General features: G+C 46.0%; 1 protein-coding gene across 1 annotated transcript in view; it reads right to left on the bottom strand.

Moving 5' to 3' along the window:
* lactb (lactamase, beta) overlaps positions 1–5,684 on the bottom strand; it is an 85,765-nt gene extending 80,081 nt beyond the window's left edge. Inside the window, exon 1 of the mRNA XM_041178540.1 lies at positions 5,230–5,684. Coding sequence (XP_041034474.1) covers positions 5,230–5,586 — 357 coding nt within the window. The 5' untranslated portion in view covers positions 5,587–5,684. The remainder of the gene's footprint in view (positions 1–5,229) is intronic.
* Between the last annotated feature and the right edge of the window lie 8,245 nt (positions 5,685–13,929).

Raw genomic sequence — 13,929 nt, 5'->3', positions numbered from 1 at the left:
AATGGAGTGAATGAGTTAATGGGGTTAGAGTGAATGGGGGTTAATGGGGTTATGGTGAATGAGTTAATGGGGTTAGAGTGAATGGGTTAATGGGAGTTAATGTAGTTGGAGTGAATGAGATGAATGGGGTTAATGGGTTGGTGTGAATGGGGTTAATGGGGTTGGAGTGCGTGGAGTGAATGGCGTTAATGGAGTGAATGGGTTAATGGGGTTGGAGTGAATAGGGGTTAATGGGGTTGGGATGAATGAGTTAATGGGGTTAGAGTGAATAGGTTAATGGCAGTTAATGTAGTTGGAGTGAATGAGGTGAATGGGGTTAATGGGGTTGGTGTGAATGGGGTTAATGGGGTTGGTGTGAATGGGTTAATAGGGTTGCAGTGAATGGGGTTAATGGAGTGAATGAGTTAATGGTGTTGGAGTGAATGGGTTTAATGGGGTTTGAATGAATGGGGTTATTGGAGTGAATAGGTTAATGAGGATTGAGTGAATGGGTTAATGGGGTTGGAGTGAATAGGGTTAATGGGGTTGGAGTGAATGGGGTTAAAGGAGTTAGAATGAATGGGTTAATGGGGTTAAAGTAAATGGGTTAATGGGGTTGGAGTGAATGGGGTTAATGGGGTTAATGGAGTGAATGAGTTAATGGTGTTGGAGTGAATGGGGTTGGAGTGAATGGGGTTAATGGGGTTGGAGTGAATTGGGTTAATGGGATTGGAGTGAGTGGAGTGAATGGGGTTAATGGAGTGAATGAGTTAATGGGGTTGGAGTGAATGGGGGTTAATGGGGTTGTGGTGAATGAGTTAATGGGGTTAGAGTGAATGGGTTAATGGGAGTTAATGTAGTTGGAGTGAATGAGATGAATGGGGTTAATGGGTTGGTGTGAATGGGGTTAATGGGGTTGGAGTGCGTGGAGTGAATGGCGTTAATGGAGTGAATGGGTTAATGGGGTTGGAGTGAATAGGGGTTAATGGGGTTGGGATGAATGAGTTAATGGGGTTAGAGTGAATAGGTTAATGGCAGTTAATGTAGTTGGAGTGAATGAGGTGAATGGGGTTAATGGGGTTGGTGTGAATGGGGTTAATGGGGTTGGTGTGAATGGGTTAATAGGGTTGCAGTGAATGGGGTTAATGGAGTGAATGAGTTAATGGTGTTGGAGTGAATGGGTTTAATGGGGTTTGAATGAATGGGGTTATTGGAGTGAATAGGTTCATGAGGATTGAGTGAATGGGTTAATGGGGTTGGAGTGAATAGGGTTAATGGGGTTGGAGTGAATGGGGTTAAAGGAGTTAGAATGAATGGGTTAATGGGGTTAAAGTAAATGGGTTAATGGGGTTGGAGTGAATGGGGTTAATGGGGTTAATGGAGTGAATGAGTTCATGGTGTTGGAGTGAATGGGTTTAATGGTGTTGGAGTGAATGGGGTTAATGGGGTTGGAATGAATGGGGCTAATGGAGTGAATAGGTTAATGGGGTTGAAGTGAATGGGCTTAATGGGGTTGGAGTGAATGGGTTAATGGGGTTGGAGGCAATGGGGTTGGAGTGAGTGGGGTAATTGGGTTGGAGTGAATGGGGTTGGACTGAATGGGATTGGAGTGAATGGAGTGAATAGAGTTAATGTGGTCAATGGTGTGAATGGGGTTAATGGGGTTGGAGTGAATGGGATTAATGGGGTTGGAGTGAATGGGGTTAATGGAGTAAATAGTTAATGGAGTGAATGGGTTTAATGGGGTTGGAGTGAATGTGGTTAATGGAGTGAACGTGGTTAATGGAGTAAATAGGGTTAATAGGGTTGGAATGAATGGGGTTAATGAAGTAAATAGGGTTAATAGGGTTGGAGTGAATGGGGTTAATGGAGTGAATGGGGTTAATGGGGTTGGAGTGAATGGGGTTAATGGGGTTGGAGTGAATGGGGTTAATGGAGCGAATGGGGTTACTAGGGTTGGAGTGAATGGGTCCATGGGGTTGGAGTGAATGGGGTTAATGGGGTTGGAGTGAATGGGGTTAATGGTGTTGGAGTGAATGGAATAATTGGGTTGGAGTGATGGGGTTGGAGTGAATGAGGTTAATGACATTGGAGTGAATGGGGTTAATGGAGTAAAGAGTTAATGGGGTTAATGGAGTGAATGGGGTTAATGGGGTTGGAGTGAATAGCATTAATGGGGTTGGAGTGAATGGGGTTAATGGAGTTGGAGTGAATGGGATAATTGGGTTGGAGTGATGGGGTTGGAGTGAATGAGGTTAATGACATTGGAGTGAATGGGGTTAATGGAGTAAAGAGTTAATGGAGTTAATGGTGTGAATGGGTTTAATGGAGTTGGAGTGAATGGGGTTAATGGGGTTGGAGTGAATGGGGTTAATGAGGTTAGAGTGAATGGGGTTAATGGAGTGAATGGGTTTAATGGGGTTGGAGTGAATGGGGTTAATGGAGTGAACGTGGTTAATGGAGTAAATAGGGTTGGAATGAATGGGGTTAATGAAGTAAATAGGGTTAATAGGGTTGGAGTGAATGGGGTTAATGGAGTGAATGGGGTTTATGGGGTTAATGGGGTTAGAGTGAATTGGGTTAATGGAGTGAATGGGGTTAATGGAGTGAATGGGGTTAATAGGTTTGGAGTGAATGGGTCCATGGGGTTGGAGTGAATGGGGTTGGAGTGAATGGGGTTAATGGGGTTGGAGTGAATGGGGTTAATAGGTTTGGAGTGAATGGGGTAAATGGGTGAATGGGGTTAATAGGGTTGGAGTGAATGGGGTTGGAGTGAATGGGGTTAATGGGGTCAGGGTGAATGGGGTGAATGGGGTTAGTAGGGTTGGAGTGAATGGGGTTGGAGTGAATGGGGTTAATAGGTTTGGAGTGAATGGGGTTAATGGGGTTGGAGTGAATGGGGTTAATGGGGTTGGAGTGAATGGGGTTAATGGGGTTGGAGTGAATGGGTTTAATGGGGTTGGAGTGAATGAGGTTAATGGGGTTGGAGTGAATGAGGTGAATGGAGTAAATAGGGTTAATGGGGTTGGAGGGAATGGGGTTAATAGGGTTGGACTGAATGGGGTTAATGGGGTTGGAGTGAATGGGGTGAATGGGGTTAATGAGGTTGGAGTGAATGGGGTTAATGGGGTTGGGGTGAATGGGGTTAATGGGGTTGGAGTGAATGGGGTTAATGGGGTTGGAGTGAATGGGGTTAATGAGGTTGGAGTGAATGGGGTTAATGGAGTGAATGGGGTTAATGAGGTGGCGGTGAATGGGGTTAATGGAGTGAATTGGGTGAATGGGGTTAATGGGTTAATGGGGTTGGAGTGAATGGGGTTAATGAGGTGGGGGTGAACGGGGTTAATGGAGTGAATGAGGTGAATGGGGTTGGAGTGAATGGGGTTAATGGGGTTGGAGTGAATGGGTTTAATGGGGTTGGAGTAAATGAGGTTAATGGGGTTGGAGTGAATGAGGTGAATGGAGTAAATAGGGTTAATGGGGTTGGAGGGAATGGGGTTAATAGGGTTGGAGTGAATGGGGTTAATGGGGTTGGAGTGAATGGGGTGAATGGGGTTAATGAGGTTGGAGTGAATGGGGTTAATGGGGTTGGGGTGAATGGGGTTAATGGAGTTGGAGTGAATGGGGTTAATGGGGTTGGAGTGAATGGGGTTAATGAGGTTGGAGTGAATGGGGTTAATGGAGTGAATGGGGTTAATGAGGTGGCGGTGAATGGGGTTAATGGAGTGAATGGGGTGAATGGGGTTAATGGGTTAATGGGGTTGGAGTGAATGGGGTTAATGAGGTGGGGGTGAACGGGGTTAATGGAGTGAATGAGGTGAATGGGGTTGGAGTGAATGGGGTTAATGGGGTTGGATTGAATGAGGTGAATGGAGTAAATAGGGTTAATGGGGTTGGAGTGAATGGGGTGAATGAGGTGGGGGTGAATGGGGTTAATGGGGTTGAAGTGAATGGGGTGAATGAGGTGGAAGTGAATGGGGTTAATGGGGTTGGAGTGAATGGGGTTGGAGTGAATGAGGTGAATGGAGTAAATAGGGTTAATGGGGTTGGAGTGAATGGGGTTAATGGGGTTGGAGTGAATGAGGTGAATGGAGTAAATAGGGTTAATGGGGTTGGAGTGAATGAGGTGAATGGAGTAAATAGGGTTAATGGGGTTGGAATGAATGGGGTTAATGGGGTTGGAGTGAATGAGGTGAATGGAGTAAATAGGGTTAATGGGGTTGGAGTGAATGGGGTGAATGAGGTGGGGGTGAATGGGGTTAATGGGGTTGGAGTGAATGGGGTGAATGAGGTGGAATTGAATGGGGTTAATGGGGTTGGAGTGAATGGGGTTGGAGTGAATGAGGTGAATGGAGTAAATAGGGTTAATGGGGTTGGAGTGAATGGGGTTAATGGGGTTGGAGTGAATGAGGTGAATGGAGTAAATAGGGTTAATGGGGTTGGAGTGAATGAGGTGAATGGAGTAAATAGGGTTAATGGGGTTGGAATGAATGGGGTTAATGGGGTTGGAGTGAATGAGGTGAATGGAGTAAATAGGGTTAATGGGGTTGGAGTGAATGGGGTTAATGGGGTTGGAGTGAATGGGGTGAATGGGGTTGGAGTGAATGGGGTTAATGGGGTTGGAGTGAATGGGGTTAATGGGGTTGGAGTGAATGGGGTGAATGGGGTTGGAGTGAATGGGGTTAATGGGGTTGGAGTGAATGAGGTGAATGGAGTAAATAGGGTTAATGGGGTTGGAGTGAATGGGGTTAATGGGGTTGGAGTGAATGGGGTGAATGGGGTTGGAGTGAATGGGGTTAATGGGGTTGGAGTGAATGAGGTGAATGGAGTAAATAGGGTTAATGGGGTTGGAATGAATGGGGTTAATGGGGTTGGAGTGAATGAGGTGAATGGAGTAAATAGGGTTAATGGGGTTGGAGTGAATGGGGTTAATGGGGTTGGAGTGAATGGGGTGAATGGGGTTGGAGTGAATGGGGTGAATGAGGTGGGGGTGAATGGGGTTAATGGGGTTGGAGTGAATGGGGTTAATGGGGTTGGAGTGAATGGGGTGAATGGGGTTGGAGTGAATGGGGTGAATGGGGTTGGAGTGAATGGGGTGAATGAGGTGGGGGTGAATGGGGTTAATGGGGTTGGAGTGAATGGGGTGAATGAGGTGCAAGTGAATGGGGTTAATGGAGTGAATGGGGTCGGCTCTGGGCTGTATGAAGCCCAGTTGACCTGTGCAGCCCCAGTGCTGAAGCTGCTGCTCACCTTGATCCTCTGCAGTAAGTCGCGTCCTCTTTGTTTGGCCGCTGCTAGAGCCTCACTCGCTTCCTGCCGCTGCTCCTCTTCCTTCTCCGACTGACATTCAGGCTGCGGCATCCAGAGCCGGGGCCCGAGGCCCAGACTGAGAGTTAACCCGAGGCCGAACCCGAGTCCGAGTCCGAGGCACCGGCCCGCAGACAGGAGGCGGCCCCGGCCCCGGCCCCGGCCCCGGTCCCGGCCCCAGGCTCTCCCCGCTCTGCCGAGCTGCCGGAGCGGCGCCGGGTGCGAACGCCAAGCGGCCGGGGTGCCGCTGTTTGCCGGGCCGGCCAGCGGCTTCCAGAAGCGGCAGAGGCAGCGGAACATGGTCCGGAGCTGCCTGATCCGAGAGAGCAGCGAGTGTCTGCCTGAAAGGCAAGAACAGGAGGAGCTGCCAACCCTGCAGCAACTACAGGGCTGATCTCCAGGACAAAAAGTCCCCAAGAGGAAAACTCAAGGGGCATCACATCACGTTTCTCCCTTAAAACATTTTTCTTTGAAAATTATTTTATTTGTAATAAAATATTGACTTTTTAATGGCCAATAATGTACCAGGCAATGCAGAGTCTCTCCGCTTTCTCTTGCCGAGGGGAGGTGGTGAGCCATGGGCATGGGGCATGTTGGGTGAGTCATGGCCAGAGGGTGAGCACAGACATTTAAAGATTATGTGCTGACACCTCTAGTAATTTGTCTAATACTGTTGGCAACCTTGACTGGGAGCGAGATCTCTGATCAACAACAAACTGGTTTTAGCATATCTAGGATGTGGTTTACCCACCTCCCCCATTGCTTCCTCCCCTCTTCAACATACCTCTTGCTACTTGGCTACAGATTCCTGGGAACTGGCAGTCCTCAGTTGTACCCAATTGGCACTGGCATTGTTTACAGCCACTCTCCCACCTTTGTGCTTCTAAATCGGCCAGGTGGCAGCCTGCTGAAAAGTCATGGAGGGGTTCCTGTGCACTGGCACTCAATGGGAGAGAAGTGATGACTGTACTTTGAGACTGAAAGAAAGACTTGCAATTTATATAGCATCTTTCAAAACCTAAGGATGTCCCAAGGTGCTTTACAGCCAATAAATATATAGTCACAGTTATAACAGGAACATGGCAGCCAATTTGTGCACAAAGCCTCACAATGACAATTGGATAATCTGTTTTTCTTAATGACCAGATCATTAGTGATGTTGTTCAAAAGATGGTATCATCCAGGACACCAGGACGAACTCCAGAATAGTATCATGGGATCTTTTATATCCTCCTGAGTGGCCAGAAGTGACCTCAGTTTAACAACTTATCTAAAAGACAGCACTTCCGACAGTGGGGTGCTCCCTCATTACTGGACTGGAGTGTCAGTCTGGATTATATGTTTAAGTTTCTCAAGTGAGACTTCAACCCATGATCATTTGGCTCAGTTGTGAGAGAGATAGAGACAAGCCATTAGCACCCCCCACCACCCCTGCCCTCTACCACTCAGCATCTGTTGAGAATGGCATGTCCAAGGGGTTAACATTGTGGCAGCACCCTTACATCTACCATTCTGCCACTTGCCACCATTCTTTTCTTCAGGGTTTCAGGAGACTCGAATGCTGGGGTCTGATGCTATCACTCAAAGCACAATGCCATTTCATCCCAGGGCTCTGGGAGACTCTCAATGCCTGGCAAAGCTGCAGCAGATCGTACCCAGGGCCAGAAAAGGCCAGGCAGGTGCTTCATTAGTTCATCGAAGGTTTCCTTGTTGGCCAGGATTGCCTGGAATCCTCCGACCATTTCACTCATCACAACTCGCAGAGGAACATTTCCTTGGGCCTGCAGCTAATGTGCAATTTCCCCTTCCCATCCACCAACAATCGCATCACTCCCACCAGGTTCTGGTAGGAGTCAATTCCTGGGAATGAGGCCAGTTGAGTTGGTGAGAGGTAGCACAGTTCCGAAGAAGAGTCATAATGGACTCGAAACGTTAACTCCGTTTCTCTCCACAGATGCTGCCAGAGCAGCTGATTTTTTCCATCACTTTCTGTTAATACAGAGCATGACCTGGTGTGTATTAGGATGTGGACAGCAGAGGTTTGGCTGAGCTATGGAGAATTAAGGATGGAAGGTGAGGAGAGCATTGGAATGGTTGATTCTGGAGACGATAGACATGGATGAGGGTTTTATCAGCAGATGGACTGAGACAGGTACATAGATGAGCAATGTTATAGAGGTGCTCTTTGTAATGCAGGAGATATTAGTTTTCAAAAGTTTGAAAACTAAGTTCACCTCTCTACCTCCCTCGACTTTAAAATCACCCTTAAAATTCACCTTTCGTCAAGCTTTTATTGACTCCTACTATCTCTTTGGATTGATATTGAGTTTTTGTCAGATTACAATTGTAACATGTCTCAGGACATTCTTATGCATAAAATGCAGTAGAAATGGAAGTTGTTGAAAGTAAAATTGTGTTTTGAGTTTGCGTTGAGAAACATCATTTCATTTGAGGCAACGGGAAAACAGAATATTTGAAGTAATGTTATTTTACTAATTGAGTTTTTTAAAAATTTAGCAGAGAGATCTTCGCTGACTTGAAGCCAAAAACTGTGTATTTCTCTTGTTTCTTCCTGTTGTTTCACATTTACTTGATCACAGATGAACTTCAGTTACGTGGAGACTAGAGAAAACTGGGATTGTTCTCCTTAGAGCAGAGGGGTTCAAAATCATGAGGGGCTTTGATGAAGTAAATAAATGGAAATAGTTTTCATTAGCAAAAGGGTTTGAAAATCAGAGGACAGAAATTTAAAATAATTGTCAAAAAAACCATACGCAAGTGGAGAATTTTTCTTATGCAGCTAGTTATTGTGATCTGGAATGCACAGCCTGAAAGTGTGATGGAAGTAGATTCAATAGTAACATTCAAAAGGGAGATTAGATGAAGACTTGAAAAGGGAACATTTGCAGCACAGTGGGGTCTAATTCGATCACTCTTTCAAATGACCTCCTTCTGTGCTATGTAATTTTATGAAGTTACTGGTAACCATTTTTGATTGGTATTTTTAATTTCTATATTTGATGTCATTTGATCTGAGCAGCTACAATGGAACTGAAAAAGACTGCAGTTTGCTTATAGAGAAATGCGATGGCTTTATTGTGACACAAGCCTTATCTATCTTCAGCTGTTTGTCAGTGCTGCATTGGGGGATGGGAAGATACTTATTCACGTGCAGCATTTTAATATGTTCCCTTTCTTTGGGTATTCTCACGGTCTCTTTGAGACTATATCAGCCACCCCCCTCAACAAAAACTCATCCTTGACCCCTCTGACCTTACTTAGCAGCTGCCCCATCTCCCTCTTCCTCTCCAAAGGATTTCCTGTTCTGTTTCAGATTTCCAGCGTCCACAGGGTTTTATTTTTACCTGAGTGTTGTTGCATTCTAAATTGAATTGATGGCAACCTGTTAAGAGATAGGAACTTACCTGGTTCCGGATAGAGGCCAAGGACCCAATTTCCCGGCAGGTCCAAGAGTTCTGGGCATGTGCAAAGGATGGCAGGGTGACAGGTCAGGCATGCTCAGTACTAGGTTTGGCCTTTTTGTTAAAGGGCTTGGCTATCTGGGACATCAGGAGTAAGTCTGTGCGGTGCGAAAACAACAATCACGAGACCCAGGTTGGGCCCCATAACAAGACGAGTCCCAGGAGGTAGAGAACCAGGGAGAGAGGACAGAGAGAGCGAGATCACTGGGGAGAGGAGAAAAGAAAGAAGCTCCAAGCAGCAAAAGTTGGTAGGATCTAGGTAGTGAGTGCTCAGAAGCCTTGGAAAACTGAAAAAGCAGCAGACTCCGTGCTGCAGGCCGGAGGGGCAAAGGTAACCCTTTGGAGCAGTTGTGAACTTCTCGGTGTGGCTGCAGAGCTGGAGTTGTGCTTGTACTCACAAGTACTCACGGTTCTGGAGTGTAGCCTCAGGAAGCCAGTGGAAGTAGTCTCAGGAGAAGAGATTAAACCATCAGGAGTTGAGTGGTTGTTGAGGAAGTCTGAGTCGGAGTGACTTTCGGAGGCAATTCTGAAGCTAGATCTTTAAAAGTGAAGGCCTGAAATCCCTTATGAGGCAGACAAAGTTTTGACAAGATTGTGTAACTCAGTGGATGCTGTCTGGGTGGACTTATGAGAAATCTCTGGAATCTGTCTTAGTCGCATGTGCCATTTATTACATCATGTGCTTGATCAGAGTTTGCCTGTTAATTCACCTGTACCTAATGTTAATTCTGAATATTTGAGCATAAGATAGATACTGCAAATTGTTTTACTCATTTGACTTTGTATATTAAAGTTTATTTTGCTATTTTAAAACTGAAATCTTGTTGCTTTATTCTCTTAGTAAATACCTGGGATTTCAAACTGCGTCTACTTTAAACTAAAAGTTATTGGTCCCTAACCAGATAACATAAATCTCCGAATCCTATTTTTAACCTGAACTGAGCTACTGACCCCATGTTCTGCCCATCACAAAGCTTACCTACTTCCACCTCCATCATATCACCTGTATCCATTGCTGTCCCAGTCAATTTGCTGAAATCGTCATCTGTGCCTTTGTTATAAAAGACACTTAAACTCTGACTGGCCTCTCATCCCCTTTTGCCCAAACTGAAGCTCACCCAAAGCTCTGCTGCCCATTTCCTACCCTGCAGCAACTCCCACTCAACCATCACACCTCTGTCCTTGGTTCCACAAATCCCAAAGCCTCATTCCTAGTGTTTAAATTTATTTGGCCCTCTCTGTAATCCTACAACTGCCAACAAACTCTCCAGATCCTCAGACTCTGATCTCTTGCACATCTTCTCCTCTCTGTAATTCCACTGGAGCCCATGACTGCAGCCATCTACCCCACATCACCTGGAAAAAAATCTCCACTCTCCCATCTTGAACCCACATACCACCCCATGGCCAATCTTTAATTCCCCCACCCCTCCCAATATCTCCTTTGGTTTGCTTCCATCAGTGTCTGTGAATCGTCTTTGGAATGATCTTAAAAAGTGCTAAAAGTAGATAGAGGCACCATAATTTGCATGACTGATCAAATTACTGAACAAATATCAAACATAAGATGAATCAGATTCCATTTCTTTTTATTCGTTTATGGGATGTGGGTGCCACTATGTCAGTATTTATTGCCCATCCCTAATTGCCCTGGAGGTGGTGGTGGTGGTGGTGAGCTGCCTTATTGAACCACTGCAGTGCATGTGGTGTAGGTGGGTAGGGAGGGAGTTCCAGGATTTTGACCCAGTGACAGTGAAGGAGCGGCGATATATTTCCAAGTCGGGATGGTGAGTGACTTGGGAGGGGAACTTCCAGGTGGTGGTGTTCCCATGTGTCTGCTGCCCTTCTAGATAGTAGTGGTTGTGGGTTATTGCAAATGCCACTTGATAGCACTGTTGATGATCCCTTCCATTACTTTACTGATAATGGAGAGTAGACAGATGGGGTGGTAATTGGCTGGGTTGGATTTGTCCTGCTTTTTGTGTACAGGACATCCCTGGGCAATTTTCCACATAGCCCTGTAGATGCCAGTGTTGTAGCTGTTCTGGAACAGCTTGGCTAGGGCCACAGCAAGTTCCGGAGCACAAGTCTTCAGTACTATTGCCAGAATATTGTCAGGGCCCATAGCCTTTGCAGTATCCAGTGCCATCAGCTGTTTCTTGTTATCATGTGGAGTGAATCGAATTGGCTGAAGACTGGCATCTGTGATGCTGGGGACCTCCGGAGGAGGCCGAGATGGATCATCCACTCAGCACTTCTGGCTGAAGATTGTAGCAAATGCTTCAGCCTTATCTTTTGCACTGATATGATCATTGAGGATTGGGATATTTGTGGAGCCCCCTCCTGCAGTGAGTTGCTTAATTGTCCACCACCATTCACATAAGGACTAGGAACAGAAGTAGACTATTTGGCCCCTCGAGCCTGCTTTGCCATTCAGTAAGATCATGGCTGATCACAACCGAATGTGGCAGGACTGCAGGGCTTAGATCTGATCCGTTGGTTGTGGGATCGCTTAGCTCTGTCTATCACTTGTTGCTTATGCTGTTTGGCACGCAAGTAATCCTGTGCTATAGCTTCACCAAGTTGACTCCTCAATTTTTAGGTATGCCTGGTGCTGCTCCTGGCATGCCCTCCTGCACTCTTCATTGAACTAGGGTTGATCTCCTGCCTGATGGTGATGATAGAGTGTGGGATATGCTGGGCTATGATATTACTGATTGTGTTCCAAGTACAAGTCTGCTGCTGATGGCCCACAGCACCTCATGGTTACCCATTCTTGACTTGCTAGATCTATTAGAAATCTATCCCATTTAACACGGTGATAGTGCCACGCAACACAATGGGGGGTATCCTCAATGTCAAGACAAGACTTCGTCTCCACAGGGACTGTGCAGCGGTCACTCCTACCAATACTATCAAGGACATTGGCATCTGTGGCAGGCAGGTTAGTGAGGATGAGGTCAAGTATGTTTTTCTCTCTTGTTGGTTCCCTCACCACCTGCTGCAGACCCAGTCTAGGAGCTGTGTCCTTTAGGACTCAGCCAGCTCAGTCAGTAGTGGTGCTACCGAGCCACTCTTGGTGATAGACATTGAAGTCCCCCACCCAGAGTACATTCTGTGTCCTTGCCGCCCTCAGTGCTTCCTCCAAGTGGTGTTCAATATGGAGGAAGCACTGATTCATCAGCTGAGGGAGGGCGGTACATGGTAATCAGGAGGAGGTTTTCTTGCCCATGAAACTTCATGGGATCCAGAGCCAATGTTGAGGACTCCCAGGCCAACTCCCTCCCAACTGTATACCACTGTGCTGCCACCTCTGCTGGGTCTATCCTACTGGTGGGACAGGACATACCCAGGGATGGTGATGGTGGAGTCTGGGACATTATCTGTAAGGTATGACTCCGTGAGTAGGACTATGTCAGACTGTTGACTAGTCTCTGTGAGATAGCTCTCCCAATTTTGGCACAAGCCCCCAGATATTAGTTAGGAAGACTTTGTAGGGTTGATAGGGCTGAGTTTGACATTGTTGTTTCCGGTACCTAGGTCGATGCTAGGTGGTCCGCCCTGTTCCATTTCTTTTAGACTTTTTAGCAGTTTGAGAGCATTTCAGAGGGCAGTTAAGAGTCAACCACATTGCTGTGGGTTTGGAGTCACACGTAGGCCAGATCAGGTAAGGACAGCAGACTTCCTTCGACAAAGAGTATAAGTGAACCAGATGGGTTTTTCCAATAATCGAAAATGGTTTCATGGTCATCATTAGATTCAAATTTCGCCATCTGCTGTGGTGGGATTCGAACCTGGGTCCCCAGAGCATTACCCTCAGTCTCTGGATCACTAGTCCAGCCTACCCTTGCTATATGGGATTGGTCCAGGAAGTTTAATAAGCGTTACAATTCCCGAAATATGGCTTCCACTTGATCACCGCAAAGAATTAACCAATCTTTGCCTACGGCTTCATTCTGCTCATCCAGGAACCTAAACTTCCACCTCTTTTCCTATCCTGATTGCCAAAATTCTACCAATGGTTGACACTGGGCCTTATTTCCAATGGGAATGGTTGAATTCATTTGACTGTTGTAATATCTCCTCTCCAGCACTAATGTGACTGTACTTAATGTCCTCAAACTAAACAAGGACACAAGTAAGGAGCTTAAAGTTATCCAGAATTGCATCGTGATGAGCCTCACTCTGAGCAGTTACCAGGTTAAAGTGATGACAAGTAATTCTCCCAAAATACCAGAAGTTAGTGATAAAATGAAATACAGATCTACAATCAGTCACACAGAATCCTTCAAGGAACTGCAAATGATCAGCCTTGTGCCCAACTAAGTTCACTCGGGTAAGACGACATGAGCTCACACCAGCTGAGTATGGTTAGTGCTCACCTTCCCCAGTGAAAAGGGACACAGGCAGCATTGGGTCACATTCTAAAAAGGTGAGGCTGAGAGGTGTCAGCCCTCGCTCAGTGGCTAACTCATTTTACCTTGGGGTTAGCGGTGGGACCCACTCCATGGATTTAAGCACAAAACTCTAGCTGACAGTCCAGTGTGGTACTGCGTGTTCTGTACTGTTGGAGATGACATCTTTCTGATGAGATGTTAAACTGAGACTTCACCTGCCCTCTCAAGACTTACATTAATGAAGATTAGGAAAGTTTTCCCAGTGCCTATATTTATCCCTCAACCAAAATCACAAGTAGATTACGGTGATATATCTCAATGTTGCTTATGGTAGCTTGCTGAATGCAAATTGGCTGCTAGGTTTCCTACAGTACAACAGTGACTATATGCAAATGACAGATAAAAGCAAAAAACTGCGGATGCTGGAAATCCAAAACAAAAAGAGAAACAGAAATACCTGGAAAAACTCAGCAGGTCTGGCAGCATCGACGGAGGAGAGAGCACAGTTGACGTTTCGAGTCCTCATGACCCTTTAACAGAACAGTGCTCTGTACTCTCCTCCGGCGATGCTGCCAGACCTGCTGAGATTTTCCAGGTATTTCTGTTCCTGTTTTTGTTTTGCAAATGACATACTTTTGAAGTAAAATGCTTTGAAACACCCTGAGGCTGTGAAAGATGCTGAATAAATGCAAGTCTGCCTTTTGCCTGCCAAAAAAAGAATTATGAAGCTCATTAAGAAATTCGAAGGACTGATTTACAAAATC

This window comes from Carcharodon carcharias, chromosome 32, assembly GCF_017639515.1.
Source record: "Carcharodon carcharias isolate sCarCar2 chromosome 32, sCarCar2.pri, whole genome shotgun sequence".
NCBI classification, from domain to species: domain Eukaryota; kingdom Metazoa; phylum Chordata; class Chondrichthyes; order Lamniformes; family Lamnidae; genus Carcharodon; species Carcharodon carcharias.
This window is presented reverse-complemented; position numbering and strand designations above follow the sequence as displayed.